The sequence below is a fragment of the Procambarus clarkii genome, chromosome 50 (genome assembly GCF_040958095.1).
Source record: "Procambarus clarkii isolate CNS0578487 chromosome 50, FALCON_Pclarkii_2.0, whole genome shotgun sequence".
NCBI lineage: Eukaryota > Metazoa > Arthropoda > Malacostraca > Decapoda > Cambaridae > Procambarus > Procambarus clarkii.
The window spans coordinates 12939550-12953599 of record NC_091199.1 but is presented as its reverse complement, the minus strand read 5'-3'; the positions used below and the strand labels follow the sequence as shown (position 1 = coordinate 12953599).

At 45.7% G+C, this 14050-nt stretch overlaps 1 protein-coding gene across 1 annotated transcript in view; it reads right to left on the bottom strand.

Annotated features, from left to right (window-relative positions):
* The window catches only part of LOC123748468 (multiple PDZ domain protein), a 1300933-nt gene that overhangs the window by 920260 nt on the left and 366623 nt on the right, over positions 1 to 14050 (bottom strand). Inside the window, 2 exon segments of the mRNA XM_069303573.1 lie at positions 3638 to 3826; positions 12636 to 12787. Of these exon segments, the coding sequence (XP_069159674.1) occupies positions 3638 to 3826; positions 12636 to 12787 (341 nt within the window).

The following is a 14050-nucleotide window of genomic DNA, read 5'->3' as shown; positions in this document are numbered from 1 at the left end:
GGGTGTTGGCCACATTTCAAAACATTCACTTTAGTAATAATTTCTTTTTGGGGGGGGGGAGGGATAGGCTCTGTTTTTTATGGGCATTCCATTATATTCTCAAAATAGGATTGCCTGTGCATAATTGAATTCCCAAGCTCACAGTGCCACAGGGCTTAACCGGGCTTTTATTATATTTGTTGTTATTTCATCAGTCATAATAGCAATCGTATATTCTAGATAATTAGTTGTGTATTCAAGATTATTAGTCGAATACTTTATGAATTAGAAGTATGTTCAGTAGAATTTGCTTTATATTTATGAGAATTTGTTGTATATTCAAAGAATTTGTTGTATATTCAAAGAATTTGTTGTATATTCAAAGAATTTGTTGTATATTCAAAGAATTTGTTGTATATTCAAAGAATTTGTTGTATATTCAAAGAATTTGTTGTATATTCAAGGCAATTTGATGTATATTCAAGGAAATATGTTGTATATCCAAGATAATTAGTTGTCTATTCAAGCTGTATATTCAAGAAGATTTGTTGAATATTGAATATTAATACACAGTAAGAATGTTAGTGGTATAGAGAATGTGTTGTATATTCTAGAGAATTAACTGCATACATTACAAAATCCGTGGGATATTCTAGTCAATTTCTTCTATAAGCTACATAATTATTAGTACATTATAGAGAATTTGTTGTCCATAATAGATAATTGTATATTCTGTAGGATTATTATTATATTTCAGTGATGTGTATTTTCAAGAGAATTAGTTGTATATTCAAGTTATAAATATTAGAGAACAAATCGTGTATTAAAAAAAAATTGAAATGTAGATATACTATACAATTAGTTAAATATTCCAGCCATACATACAACTATCGTTACACTCTTAGTAACTGATCTATACACATTCTTAGTAACTGATCTATACACACACTTAGTAACTGATCTATACACACTCTTAGTAACTGATCTATACACATTCTTAGTAACTGATCTATACACACTCTTAGTAACTGATCCATACACACTCTTAGTAACTAATCCATACACACTCTTAGTAACTAATCCATACACTCTTAGTAACTAATCCATACACACTCTTAGTAACTGATCCATACACACTCTTAGTAACTAATCCATACACACTCTTAGTAACTGATCCATACACACTCTTAGTAACTGATCCATACACACTCTTAGTAACTGATCTATACACACTCTTAGTAACTGATCTATACACACTCTTAGTAACTGATCTATACACACTCTTAGTAACTAATCCATACACACTCTTAGTAACTAATCCATACACACTCTTAGTAACTAATCCATACACACTCTTAGTAACTGATCCATACACACTCTTAGTAACTAATCCATACACACTCTTAGTAACTAATCCATACACACTCTTAGTAACTAATCCATACACACTCTTAGTAACTAATCCATACACACTCTTAGTAACTGATCCATACACACTCTTAGTAACTAATCCATACACACTCTTAGTAACTAATCCATACACACTCTTAGTAACTAATCCATACACACTCTTAGTAACTGATCCATACACACTCTTAGTAACTGATCCATACACACTCTTAGTAACTGATCCATACACACTCTTAGTAACTGATCCATACACACTCTTAGTAACTGATCCATACACACTCTTAGTAACTAATCCATACACACTCTTAGTAACTAATCCATACACACTCTTAGTAACTAATCCATACACTCTTAGTAACTAATCCATACACTCTTAGTAACTAATCCATACACACTCTTAGTAACTAATCCATACACACTCTTAGTAACTAATCCATACACACTCTTAGTAACTAATCCATACACTCTTAGTAACTAATCCATACACACTCTTAGTAACTAATCCATACACACTCTTAGTAACTAATCCATACACACACTTAGTAACTAATCCATACACACTCTTAGCAAACTAATCCATACACACTCTTAGCAACTAATCCATACACACTCTTGGCAAACTAATCCATACACACTCTTAGCAAACTAAGACATACACACTCTTAGCAAACTAATCCATACACACTCTTAGCAAACTAATCCATACACACTCTTAGCAAACTAATCCATACACACGCTTAGCAAACTAATCCATACACACTCTTGGCAAACTAATCCATACACACCCTTAGCAAACTAATCCATACACACTCATAGCAAACTAATCCATACACACTCTTAGCAAACTAATCCATACACACTCTTAGCAAACTAATCCATACACACTCTTAGCAAACTAATCCATACACACTCTTAGCAAACTAATCCATACAAACTCTTAGCAAACTAATCCATACACACTCTTAGCAAACTAATCCATACACACTCTTAGCAAACTAATCCATACACACTTCTCAATACTGCCACATTCCAAGATTTGCACTCTGCCTTACAGGGTGATTTTTTTTATTAATGCGTGAGTATCCTAACTTATGTCTCTAAGTTGTTTAGGATTATATATTTGTATGAATCAATAGATGCTTCAATCCATATCTGAAGGAAAACATCCAACTTTATGTACTCATGTTTGCGTTCATTTATGTATTTCTGTAAGCATACATGTAACCATACGTATTTACTTATGTATCCGTGTATGTATGTGTAAGTTTACATGCAAACTTGTTACTCAAACTTTGGAGTGGAGGCAAAACTGTGTGTGAACCACTGAGCCAATGATGTTATCCCCAAACCAAATCTCGTGTTCCCTGGTGTGTGTGTGTGTGTGTGTGTGTGTGTGTGTGTGTGTGTGTGTGTGTGTGTGTGTGTGTGGTGTGTGGTGTGTGTGTGTGTGTGGTGTGTGTGTGTGTGTGTGTGTGGTGTGTGTGTGTGTGTGGTGTGTGTGTGTGTGGGTGGTCTGTGTGTGTGTGTGTGTGTGGTGTGTGTGGTGTGTGTGGTGTGTGGTGTGTGTGTGTGTGTGTGTGTGTGTGTGTGTGTGTGTGTGTGTGTGTGTGTCTGTGTGTGTGTGTGTGTGTGTGTGTGTGTGTGTGTGTGTGTGTGTGTGTGTGTGTGTGTGTGTGTTTTCAGGCCAATAAAAATATCTAAAATTTGGTTTAGGGTTCAGAAAGGCCACCGTTGGTATGGAATTCTGGGCAAATCAGATTTATCTTGGCGAGTCGGGGAAGCTGAGGACTCGTGTCAGAAATGGCTCAGAAAATTTGTTTACTATGCAATAAACAGTTTGAATTGCATTTACGTCTTCCTCTTAAGGTCTCGCTTTTCCTTCCCACAATATTCTTCCTCCAGTCTTTTCTCTCACCTTCCTTACTCTCTTTCCTTGCCTCACTTGCTCCCTCCCCCAATCTTATCGTTCCTATATTCATGTGTTCATTTCATTCTCTCTCACTCTTTCCATTCCCCTCTTTCCCCCCTTTTTCACTTTCTCCTTTATTCCCCCTATTCCACCTTTCTTCCCACAATCCCCCTTTCTTCCCCTCTCCCTTACTTCCACTTCCTTCCCTTAAAACGCTTTCTTCACTTCTCTCCTTCGTTATTTCCTACTTTTTCTTTCCAATCCTTCCCTCCCACCTTCCTCTCCCACGCTACTTCCCCTTCCGTCCTCCCAGCAGCTCCCCCAGCAGCAGACACTGACCTGGGCAATGAGAGGCGGTCCGGCTTGGAGTGTGATGGAGGCGGGGTCGCCGTGGACAGCAAACTCCAGATGCTGGCCGCCTTCAGGAGAGACGTGTAAGATGAGCTTGCCCTCCCTACTGATGTCGAAGTCCGCGGGGACGATGGACGGGTGCTGCGACACCTGCTTCTTCAGCTCCTTCAGCGACTCCTGCAACACATCGAGCACATGCGGGTCATAAATATAGAAATATCCTGTAACATTTTTATAGGTGCAGAGATTTAAAAGTTATATTTTACAGTTATCACAAGTCGAGCCTGGCCTCAGGGCGGGTTCGAGGAGTAGAAGAACTCCCAGAACCCTCTCCAGGTATGCTCCAAGTATGCTCCAGGTATGCTCCAGGATCATATACACGGCTGGCATTAGACTAAAATATGCACCGAACACAAACACGAGATATACCTAAATCGAAAACCAAGAAACTGTATTAAACATGTATATATTCGAGCTACTTATATATACTGTCATGGTCACCACATAGCTTGCGAGAAGACTCACCTGCCCTCGACAAGCGTGTGCTCCCCATATGTAAAATGTACATAACACAACATTCATTAGGTACATGTGAGGAGAAAATACAACAATCATCCTCTTTCCTTCTTCCCCCTATCCCGTTTTCTTCCCACAATCCCCTCTTTTTCCCTCTCTCCATTTCTTCCACCTCCTTACTCTATGTTTGATAACCCCCGGAAGGGGTTAGGATGTGGTTTTGGGATAGGAAGGGGGGAATGGAATTGTGCCCAACCACTTGGACGGTCAGGGATCAAACGGCGACCTGCATGAAGCGAGACCGTCGCTCTATCGTCCAGCCCACCCTAAATATACAGAGGATAACGATTTCAATACCTTGCCTACACTCAAATCCAGACTTTACCACACACAGCACTGGATAACATCATCTCTGGTTGATACCTGGTTGATGGGGTTCTGGGAGTTGTTCTACTCCCCAAGCCCGGCCCGAGGCCAGGTTCGACTCTACCCAGTTCTCGCCCACCGTCTTACCGCTTGACTAGCATCCTTCCCCATTATTTTCCCATTTCTTTACGTGTTATTTAAGATAAATTTGCACTTGTATATTCCTTCCCCATCTGAAGATGTTCCAGAGTAAAGTGAAACGTCTCAGAAATATAAATTCTACAGTAAGTTTCTTTACCGTATGACTCATATACCGTATGGCTGTGACTCATACTGTGACGTATGAGTCACAGCCTGGTTGATCAGGTATCATTTGGAGATGTTTATCAAGTTCTCACAGTATTGAAGAGAGAGAACTTGACAAACATCTCCAAAGGATACCTGATCAACCAGGCTGTGACTCATACGTCAGGCTGCGAGCAGCCGCGTCCAACAGCCTGGTTGATCAGTCCAGTAACCAGGAGGCCTGGTCGACGACCGGGCCACGGGGACGCTGAGTCCCGGAATCACCTGAAGGTAACCTCACGGTAACCGTGTGAATTTCCTCAACTATATTACTCTTCTTAATTCCGAGAGGAAAGAAATAGGTGGTTTGGCACCTCCAGAACCTCCCAGAGAGCCCAGTAGATTTCGTGACCCAGTCAGTTAAGCCAGACGTCTGGGAATCCCAAAGTCGTAAGTTCGAGTCACTCCATTGCATCAAAATAATTTTCATTAATATATCACACTTATATTTAATAATTGTCATTAATATATATATATATATATATATATATATATATATATATATATATATATATATATATATATATATATATATATATATATATATATATCTATATATATATATATATGCATGCGAAAAAACAGAACGAATTCTGAAAGTAGCTGTAACGTTGTCAACTCATCAAGTATTCATCTGCTGATGAACACTTGAATATTACAAGTGTTTTTCCAATTCACGGTTGCATAATCCTATTTATAAATTACCAATTCATATAATCAATATAATTTTATTTGAAATGCTTTCATATATGACTTTATAACGTTAATATTATACAAAAATAATAGTCAATAACAATTAGTCTATAATTAAGTTTAAAGCGAGTTCCAATTCTATTCATCGTTGCATTTGTAATACCATTTTGAAAGATAATCCTGATTCACGAATCCAAATGTAATCACCCAGTGGTGTAGCGTCCATCATGCCTAATCCAACTCTATTACCAGCGTTCTATGACGATAAAAAGATTACCAAAGTTGATTACAGTACAAGGACTGGAAGGACGAGATCCGGCACTTTGCTATCGAGCACGCCTCGGGAGACACCGTGGAGAGGTGTACCTTGTGTAGCATCCAGGGATAAACGGCCCCACGGCCCGGTCTCCGACGTATGAATCACAACCTGGTTGATTAAATTCCCTTTTGAGTTTTTTTTTGCAGGGATATTTCTGCGCGGGCCCAAAGCCTCTGGCTGGCCCACTGTGCGGACCCTAAGCCTCTGGCTGGCCCACTGTGCGGACCCTAAGCCTCTGGCTGGCCCACTGTGCGGGCCCTAAGCCTCTGGCTGGCCCACTGTGCGGACCCTAAGCCTCTGGCTGGCCCACTGTGCGGACCCTAAGCCTCTGGCTGGCCCACTGTGCGGGCCCTAAGCCTCTGGCTGGCCCACTGGGCGGACCCTAAGCCTCTGGCTGGCCCACTGGGCGGACCCTAAGCCTCTGGCTGGCCCACTGGGCGGACCCTAAGCTTCTGGCTGGCCCACTGGGCGGGCCCTAAGCCTCTGGCTGGCCCACTGGGCGGACCCTAAGCCTCTGGCTGGCCCACTGTGCGGACCCTAAGCCTCTGGCTGGCCCACTGGGCGGGCCCTAAGCCTCTGGCTGGCCCACTGGGCGGGCCCTAAGCCTCTGGCTGGCCCACTGGGCGGACCCTAAGCCTCTGGCTGGCCCACTGGGCGGACCCTAAGCCTCTGGCTGGCCCACTGGGCGGACCCTAAGCCTCTGGCTGGCCCACTGGGCGGGCCGTAAGCCTCTGGCTGGCCCACTGGGCGGACCCTAAGCCTCTGGCTGACCCACTAAGTGTTGCTTGTATCTGTTTTACTTGGGCGGAGTATGAGTATTTATGACTCGTATGGTCGCTTCAGGAAGATTTTGTCCCACGTGTTTAACAACTTCTTCTCTGTTGAATCTTAGTTGAAATCTTAGTGGGTTTGTAACTGCACTGTGAAAGAGATACATAATAATGTACACGTGGAAGCTATTCCCTCTCACTACCCTCCATAAAAACCCTCCATCAAAAGGAATACCTTAAGCATTACCCCGGCGCACGAAGCCATACAATACACACACAACAAAAATATAAGACACATTTATGAGGCGGCTTTGAGTGCACGCACACCAGCGAGGACGAGAGGCACTCGCTGCACTCCACACAGCACGCCGAGTCCCCTTCAATGTGCACTATTTACAACTACGAAATAATACAACTCCATCTTCGCAGAGTTACGACACTGGAGTGGATCTTACATTCCTTCTCCGTGGCACCCTTTCCACGGAGGGTGCTTCCGTCCCTCCCCTCCCCTCCCCTTACACCAAGGCTCACCCCCTCCCCCCATCCTTTCCACCTCTCCCTGTCAATTTGGAAGCTCTAAAACTCAATGAGGGATTAACTGGATGATGCCAACGTGTACCGGACAAGTATGTCCTGGCATTAAACCATTATCTTACACGAGAACAAGAATAGACGAAACTTTGCAATTTACTATAGATTTACCTTGAGGCGGATCCGGGGATCAATGTCCTTGCGGCCCCGGTCTTTGACCTGGCCTTCTGGTACAACCTGTTATCAGACCAAGTCCATTCTATCCAGCGGTCGACCCCAAAGACGCATTCATCAATTTTAATATTCCGTTCATTCAAAACAGAACTTTTCTCGAATATAAAATATTATTATATATTAGCATATTGTGCAAATTTAGGTACTGGTTAGGTTAGGTTAGGTTAGGTGTTTAGATTCTCTTGGCGATTATTTGTATTTGTAGTACGTGGGTGAAGCATTTACAGCGTTGTGGTTCGAACACAAGTCGTCAGCTACTTGTTCGGGAAGTGTTCGGACGTCATCAGTTGTAAGTCGTGTGTAAACCGTTTTTCATTCATAAACATCGGGTTTGGCGGGTGGATGGAATGGTCTTTGTTTAGAAGACGGGCTGCCTGGTAGATGGTCTGGGCAACCAGACTGTTAAAATCCCTGCACGTAGTCTGATGTATGAATCACAGCCCGATTGATCAAGTATCATTTCGAGGTGTTCACCAAGTTCTCTCTTAAACCCCTGAGAGGAGTAGGCCAGTTATGTCCCTTATGTGTAGTGGAAGCGTGTTGAACAGTCTCGGGCCTCTGATGTTGATAGTTCTCTCTTGAACACTGAGTGGTCGGCCAGTTATGTCCCTTATGTGTAGTGGAAGCGTGTTGAACAGTCTCGGGCCTCTGATGTTGATAGTTCTCTCTTGAACACTGTGAGGGGTCGGCCAGTTATGCCCCTTATGTGTAGTGGAAGCGTGTTGAACAGTCTCGGGCCTCTGATGTTGATAGTTCTCTCTTGAACACTGTGAGGGGTCGGCCAGTTATGTCCCTTATGTGTAGTGGAAGCGTGTTGAACAGTCTCGGGCCTCTGATGTTGATAGAGTTCTCTCTCAGAGTACCTGTTGCACCTCTGCTCTTCAACGGGGGTATTATGCACATCCTGCCATGCCTTCTGGTCTCATGTGATGTTATTTCTGTGTGCAGGTTTGGGACAAGCCCCTCTACTATTTCTCACGTGTAAATTATTTTATCTCTGGCTTGCGCTCAAGAGAATACATACTCAGAACCTTTAAGTGGTCCCATCCATGGTCTCATCTGTCGAAAGCTTTTGTGGAAATCTGTATATAGTGGCTCGATCTCCGCTGTTTTGTGTGTCGGGGGATAATATTAATATCCCTTTCGCTAACTTTTGAAGAACAGGATAAAAAAAAAGTATCCAGGCTCCGTCTCCAAAATATAGAATAGAACCAGTGAAGAGCAGAGGTGCCATAGGCACAATCAGAGAACACTGTATAAACATCAGAGGTCCACGACTGTTCAACGTCCTCCCAGCAAGCATAAGAAATATTGCCGGAACAACAGTGGACATCTTCAAGAGAAAACTAGATCATTTTCTCCAAGGAGTGCCGGACCAACCGGGCTGTGGTGGGTATGTGGGCCTGCGGGCCGCTGCAAGCAATAGCCTGGTGGACCAAACTCTCCCAAGTCAAGCCTGGCCTCGGGCCGGGCTTGGGGAGTAGAACAAATCCCAGAACCCCATCAACCAGGTATCAACTAGGTTCATTCCAGTACGTTGTTATTTTACTGTGTAGATTCGGTACTTGACCCTCTATAATCTTCCACATGTATATTATTTGATATCTCTCTCGTCTTCTTTGTAGTGACTACATTTGGAAAGCTTTGAGACGGTCCCAATAATTTCGGTGCTTTATTGCGTCTAGGTATGCCGTAAATTTGATCCTTGTATGTATGCCCTCCTATTCTCCTACCTTCTATGTATGCCGTAACTTGGTCCTTCTTTTCCAAAGAACAGACCATAATCAATAATATACAACAAAAAATAGAGTTCCTATTAAAAAGTTACGGCAAAAAGTATGTACAACTCATCACCAGCGAGGATCAAGAGAACTTTCTTCCATACCCGCTGAAGGGGAGGGGGGGGTTCCCTCCCCTGGTTCCCAGCGCCAGCACACACACCCAGATGGACATAATTCGAATCTAATTTTTCCTCTTCGATAATAAAAATTACCCGGGGAATTCATTTTAAAATTATTGTGGTTAGCCTACGCAAGACAACTCTGCGCGTCACCACCACACAAGACAGATTTCTAGGAGTGATCTTGTGAGGGTAGGAAGGAAGGAGACGAAACAGGTCAACTCTTGTGACCAAAACATGACCCATCGACCCAGCTGGTGAAGAAGCGAGACTTGCTCAACTTCACGTCAGACACGAGGGAACATTTTGGTTTTGAAAAACGCGTCTCGCGTTCCCCGAACATCAAAAGCCACTTCCATCTAGGTAGCGGAGACATCGCTCTTCACTGTATCATGGGGCATCGGCCGTGATGGCAAGGTGAGGTGGAATAAAGAGAAAAAGAGAGGGAGAGAAAAAGAGAGGGAGAGAAAAAGAGAGGGAGAGAAAAAGGAGAGGATAGGTGGAGGTAGGAGAGGAAGAGGGAGAGAGAGGATGTATGCATCCTCGTCGTCACAACTGCAAGAAAAATGACAGGTTGGATAACAAGAACTTTTCACACTAGAGATGCTATACCGATGATGATACTCTTCAAGACGCTAGTGCTCTCTAGAGTGGAGTACTGCTGCACAATGACAGCCCCTTTCCAAGCTGGAGAAATTGCTGACCTGGAGAGCGTGCAGAGATCCTTTACTGCTAGAATCCACTCAGTAAAACATTTAAACTATTGGGACCGACTAAAGAGCCTAAATCTGTTTTCTCTTGAGCGCAGGCGGGAACCCTCACAGTGTTCAAGAGAGAACTTGATAAACACCTCCAAAGGATACCTGATGAACCAGACTGTGATTCATACGTCAGGCTGCGAGCAGCCGCGTCCAACAGCCTGATTGACCAGTCCAGCAATGAGGAGGCCTGGTCGAGGACCGGGCCGCGGGGACGTTGAACCCAGAAACCAGAGATACATAATAATTAACACGTGGAAAATAGTAGAGGGGCTGGTCCCAAACCTGCACACAGAAATAACACCACATGAGACCAGGAGGCATGGCAGGATGTGCAGAATACCCCCGTTGAAGAACAGAGGTGCAACAGGTACTCTGAGAGAGAACTATCAACATCAGAGGCCCGAGACTGTTCAACACGCTTCCACTACACATAAGGGGCATAACTGGCCGACCCCTCACAGTGTTCAAGAGAGAACTATCAACATTTCATACAAGACACATTTGTGGCCATTGTTATTTTATTTCACCACAACTATATAGATACACACACACACGGGGGCCTCGTAGCCTGGTGGATAGTGCGCAGGACTCGTAATTCTGTGGCGCGGGTTCGATTCCCGCACGAGGCAGAAACAAATGGGCAAAGTTTCTTTCACCCTGAATGCCCGTGTTACCTAGCAGTAAATAGGTACCTAGGAGTTAGTCAGATGTCACGGGCTGCTTCCTGGGATGTGTGTGTGGTGTGGAAAAAAAAGTAGTTAGTAAACAGTTGATTGACAGTTGAGAGGCGGGCCGAAAGAGCTCAACCCCCGCAAACACAACTAGGTGAATACACCCACACAAATCACAATAACGCGATATATCAATGAACAAATCCACAACATCCACATCCATCGCGTAGGTTATGTACGCCTATCAAATATATTTATATTAATTATAATCAATCAATTGGACCGGGGGGATATCTGTCACATAACTTCCTAACTTATTAATAGATACAACTGCACAGGCAATTCTCGTCTGCATCACTTATAAAAACGTTAAGTAAATTGTTGATAATCTACCCCAGGACTCGCTTGTATGTGGTCTTAAATACAACCCCATCCACTAGGACTCATACATATGTTGTCTGAAATACCAACACACACCTACCCCAGGACACACCCCTGGTTGATGGGCTTCTGGGAGTTCTTCTACTCCCCAAGCCCGGCCCGAGGCCAGGCTTGACTTGTGAGAGTTTGGTCCACCAGGCTGTTGCTTGGAGCGGCCCGCAGGCCCACATACCCACCACAGCCCGGTTGGTCCGGCACTCCTTGGAGGAAACAGTCTAGTTTCCTCTTGAAGATGTCCACGGTTGTTCCGGCAATATTTACTATACTCGCTGGGAGGACGTTGAACAACCGTGGACCTCTGATCTTTATACAGTGTTCTCTGATTGTGCCTATGGCACCTCTGCTCTTCACTGGTTCTATTCTGCATTTTCTTCCATATCGTCCACTCCAGTACGTTGTTATTTTACTGTGTAGATTTGGTACTTGGCCCTCCAGTATTTTCCATGTGTATATTTGTTATCTCTCTCGTCTTCTTTCTAAAGAGTACATCTGGAGAGCTTTGAGACGATCCCAATAATTTAGATGTTTTATCGCGTCTATGTTCTCTGTATTTCCTCTATTTCAGCAATCTCTCCTGCTCTGAAGGGGAAAGTGAGTACTGAGCAGTACTCAAGACGGGACAACGCAAGTGACTTGAAGAGTACAACCATTGTGATAGGATCCCTGGATTTAAAAGTTCTCGTAATCCATCTTATTATTTTTCTGGCTGACGCAAAATTTGCTTGGTTATGCTCCCTAAACGTTAGGTCGTCAGACATCATTATTCCCAAATCCTTCACATGTTGCTCTCCATGGGCACATTTGACTGTGTTTTGTACTTTGTATTATGTTTACGGTCCTCATTTTTACCGTACCTGAGTACCTGGAATTTATCACTGTTAAACATCATGTTATTGTCTGCTGCCCAGTCCCTAGTTCTGCTGCCTCCCAAGTGACCCCACCTACTCTACACCCCAGGACACACCCCTAAGTGACCCCACCTACTCTACACCCCAGGACACACCCCTAAGTGACCCCACCTACTCTACACCCCAGGACACACCCCTAAGTGACCCCACCTACTCTACACCCCAGGACACACCCCTAAGTGACCCCACCTACTCTACACCCCAGGACACACCCCTAAGTGACCCCACCTACTCTACACCCCCAGGACACACCCCTAAGTGACCCCACCTACTCTACACCCCCAGGACACACCCCCAAGTGACCCCACCTACTCTACACCCCAGGACACACCCCTAAGTGACCCCCACCTACGCTACACCCCAGGACACACCCCCAAGTGACCCCACCTACTCTACACCCCCAGGACACACCCCTAAGTGACCCCCACCTACGCTACACCCCAGGACACACCCCTAAGTGACCCCACCTACTCTACACCCCAGGACACACCCCTAAGTGACCCCGACCTACTCTACACCCCCAGGACACACCTGTATGTTTATGATGCCCCTGAAGACGGGACTCTCGAGGACGGAGATGAGGGTGTTGAGGTCATTGCTACACTGGTCCGAGAGCTTAGTCTCGTCCGTCTCCTTCATGGACCGCTGGATACGCTCCAGAAGAGACAGGGCCGCCGAGGTATCTGTCAAGAAAAAAGACACACCTGTTTAATCATCTTGCCAAACAACAACAGTAAAATTGCCAATTAGCAGTTGCATCGTTTCGATATCATTTACGTTTCATTTTGAAATTTCATTTTGAAGAAAAAGTTATTAGGGTTCCTAAGTTACAAGGGGGAAAAAGACCATATAAATGGCCTTCACCACCACCACAGTGGAACCCTGCTATCTATCCTGGGGACCCTGCTATCTATCCTGGGACCCTGCTATCTATCCTGGGGACCCTGCTATCCATCCTGGGAACCCTGCTATCCATCCTGGGGACCCTGCTATCCTGGGACCTTCCTATCCATCCTAGGCCTGTAATAAATGACCTGTGTATTTCAGCGTGAGGCTAAGAGGAAAGCAACAATCTAGTTGATCGCAACAGGCTGAAGTGGGATGCCTGCCTAATGAACGTACCCGGGAATGACCTGTGGAGGATTTCCAGAGTTCACCTACCGCAGGTAAGTGATGTAAGTTCACCTCTTACATCACAGTGACGTGTTAAGCAAACTTACTGGCTTCTCTGGTTTTCCCCTCGTCCTCCCCTTCCCCTCACCCTGCTTCGACTCCCCTCAGCGAAGGTAATCTCACGCCTCGTGAGCAGTTCAACCTGCCTTTAAGACGCCCTCGCCCCTCCTTCGCCCCTCGCCCCCCCCCCCGCGTGCTGGAACTCTTTTGAAACAACAAGGTAAAACACGCTCTTGGAACAGCCTAAGGAGGCAATGGACTCCCGAGTCCGGGCTCAGGGCGGAGAGTCCGGGGGCCCAGGGCGGAGAGTCCCGGGGGCCCCAGGGCGGAGAGTCCAGGGGGCCCCAGGGTGGAGAGTCCAGGGGGCCCAGGGCGGAGAGTCCAGGGGGCCCCAGGGCGGAGAGTCCAGGGGGCCACAGGGCGGAGAGTCCAGGAGGCCCCAGGGCGGAGAGTCCAGGGGGCCCCAGGGCGGAGAGTCCAGTGGACCCCAGGGCGGAGAGTCCAGGGGGCCCAGGGCGGAGAGTCCAGGGGGCCCCAGGGCGGAGAGTCCAGGGGGCCCCAGGGCGGAGAGTCCAGTGGGCCCCAGGGCGGAGAGTCCAGTGGGCCCCAGGGCGGAGAGTCCAAGGGGCCCAGGGCGGAGAGTCCAAGGGGCCCAGGGCGGAGAGTCCAGGGAGCCCAGGGCGGAGAGTCCAGTGAGCCCCAGGGCGGAGAGTCCAAGGGGCCCAGGGCGGAGAGTCCAGGGAGCCCAGGGCGGAGAGTCCTGGGGGCCCAGG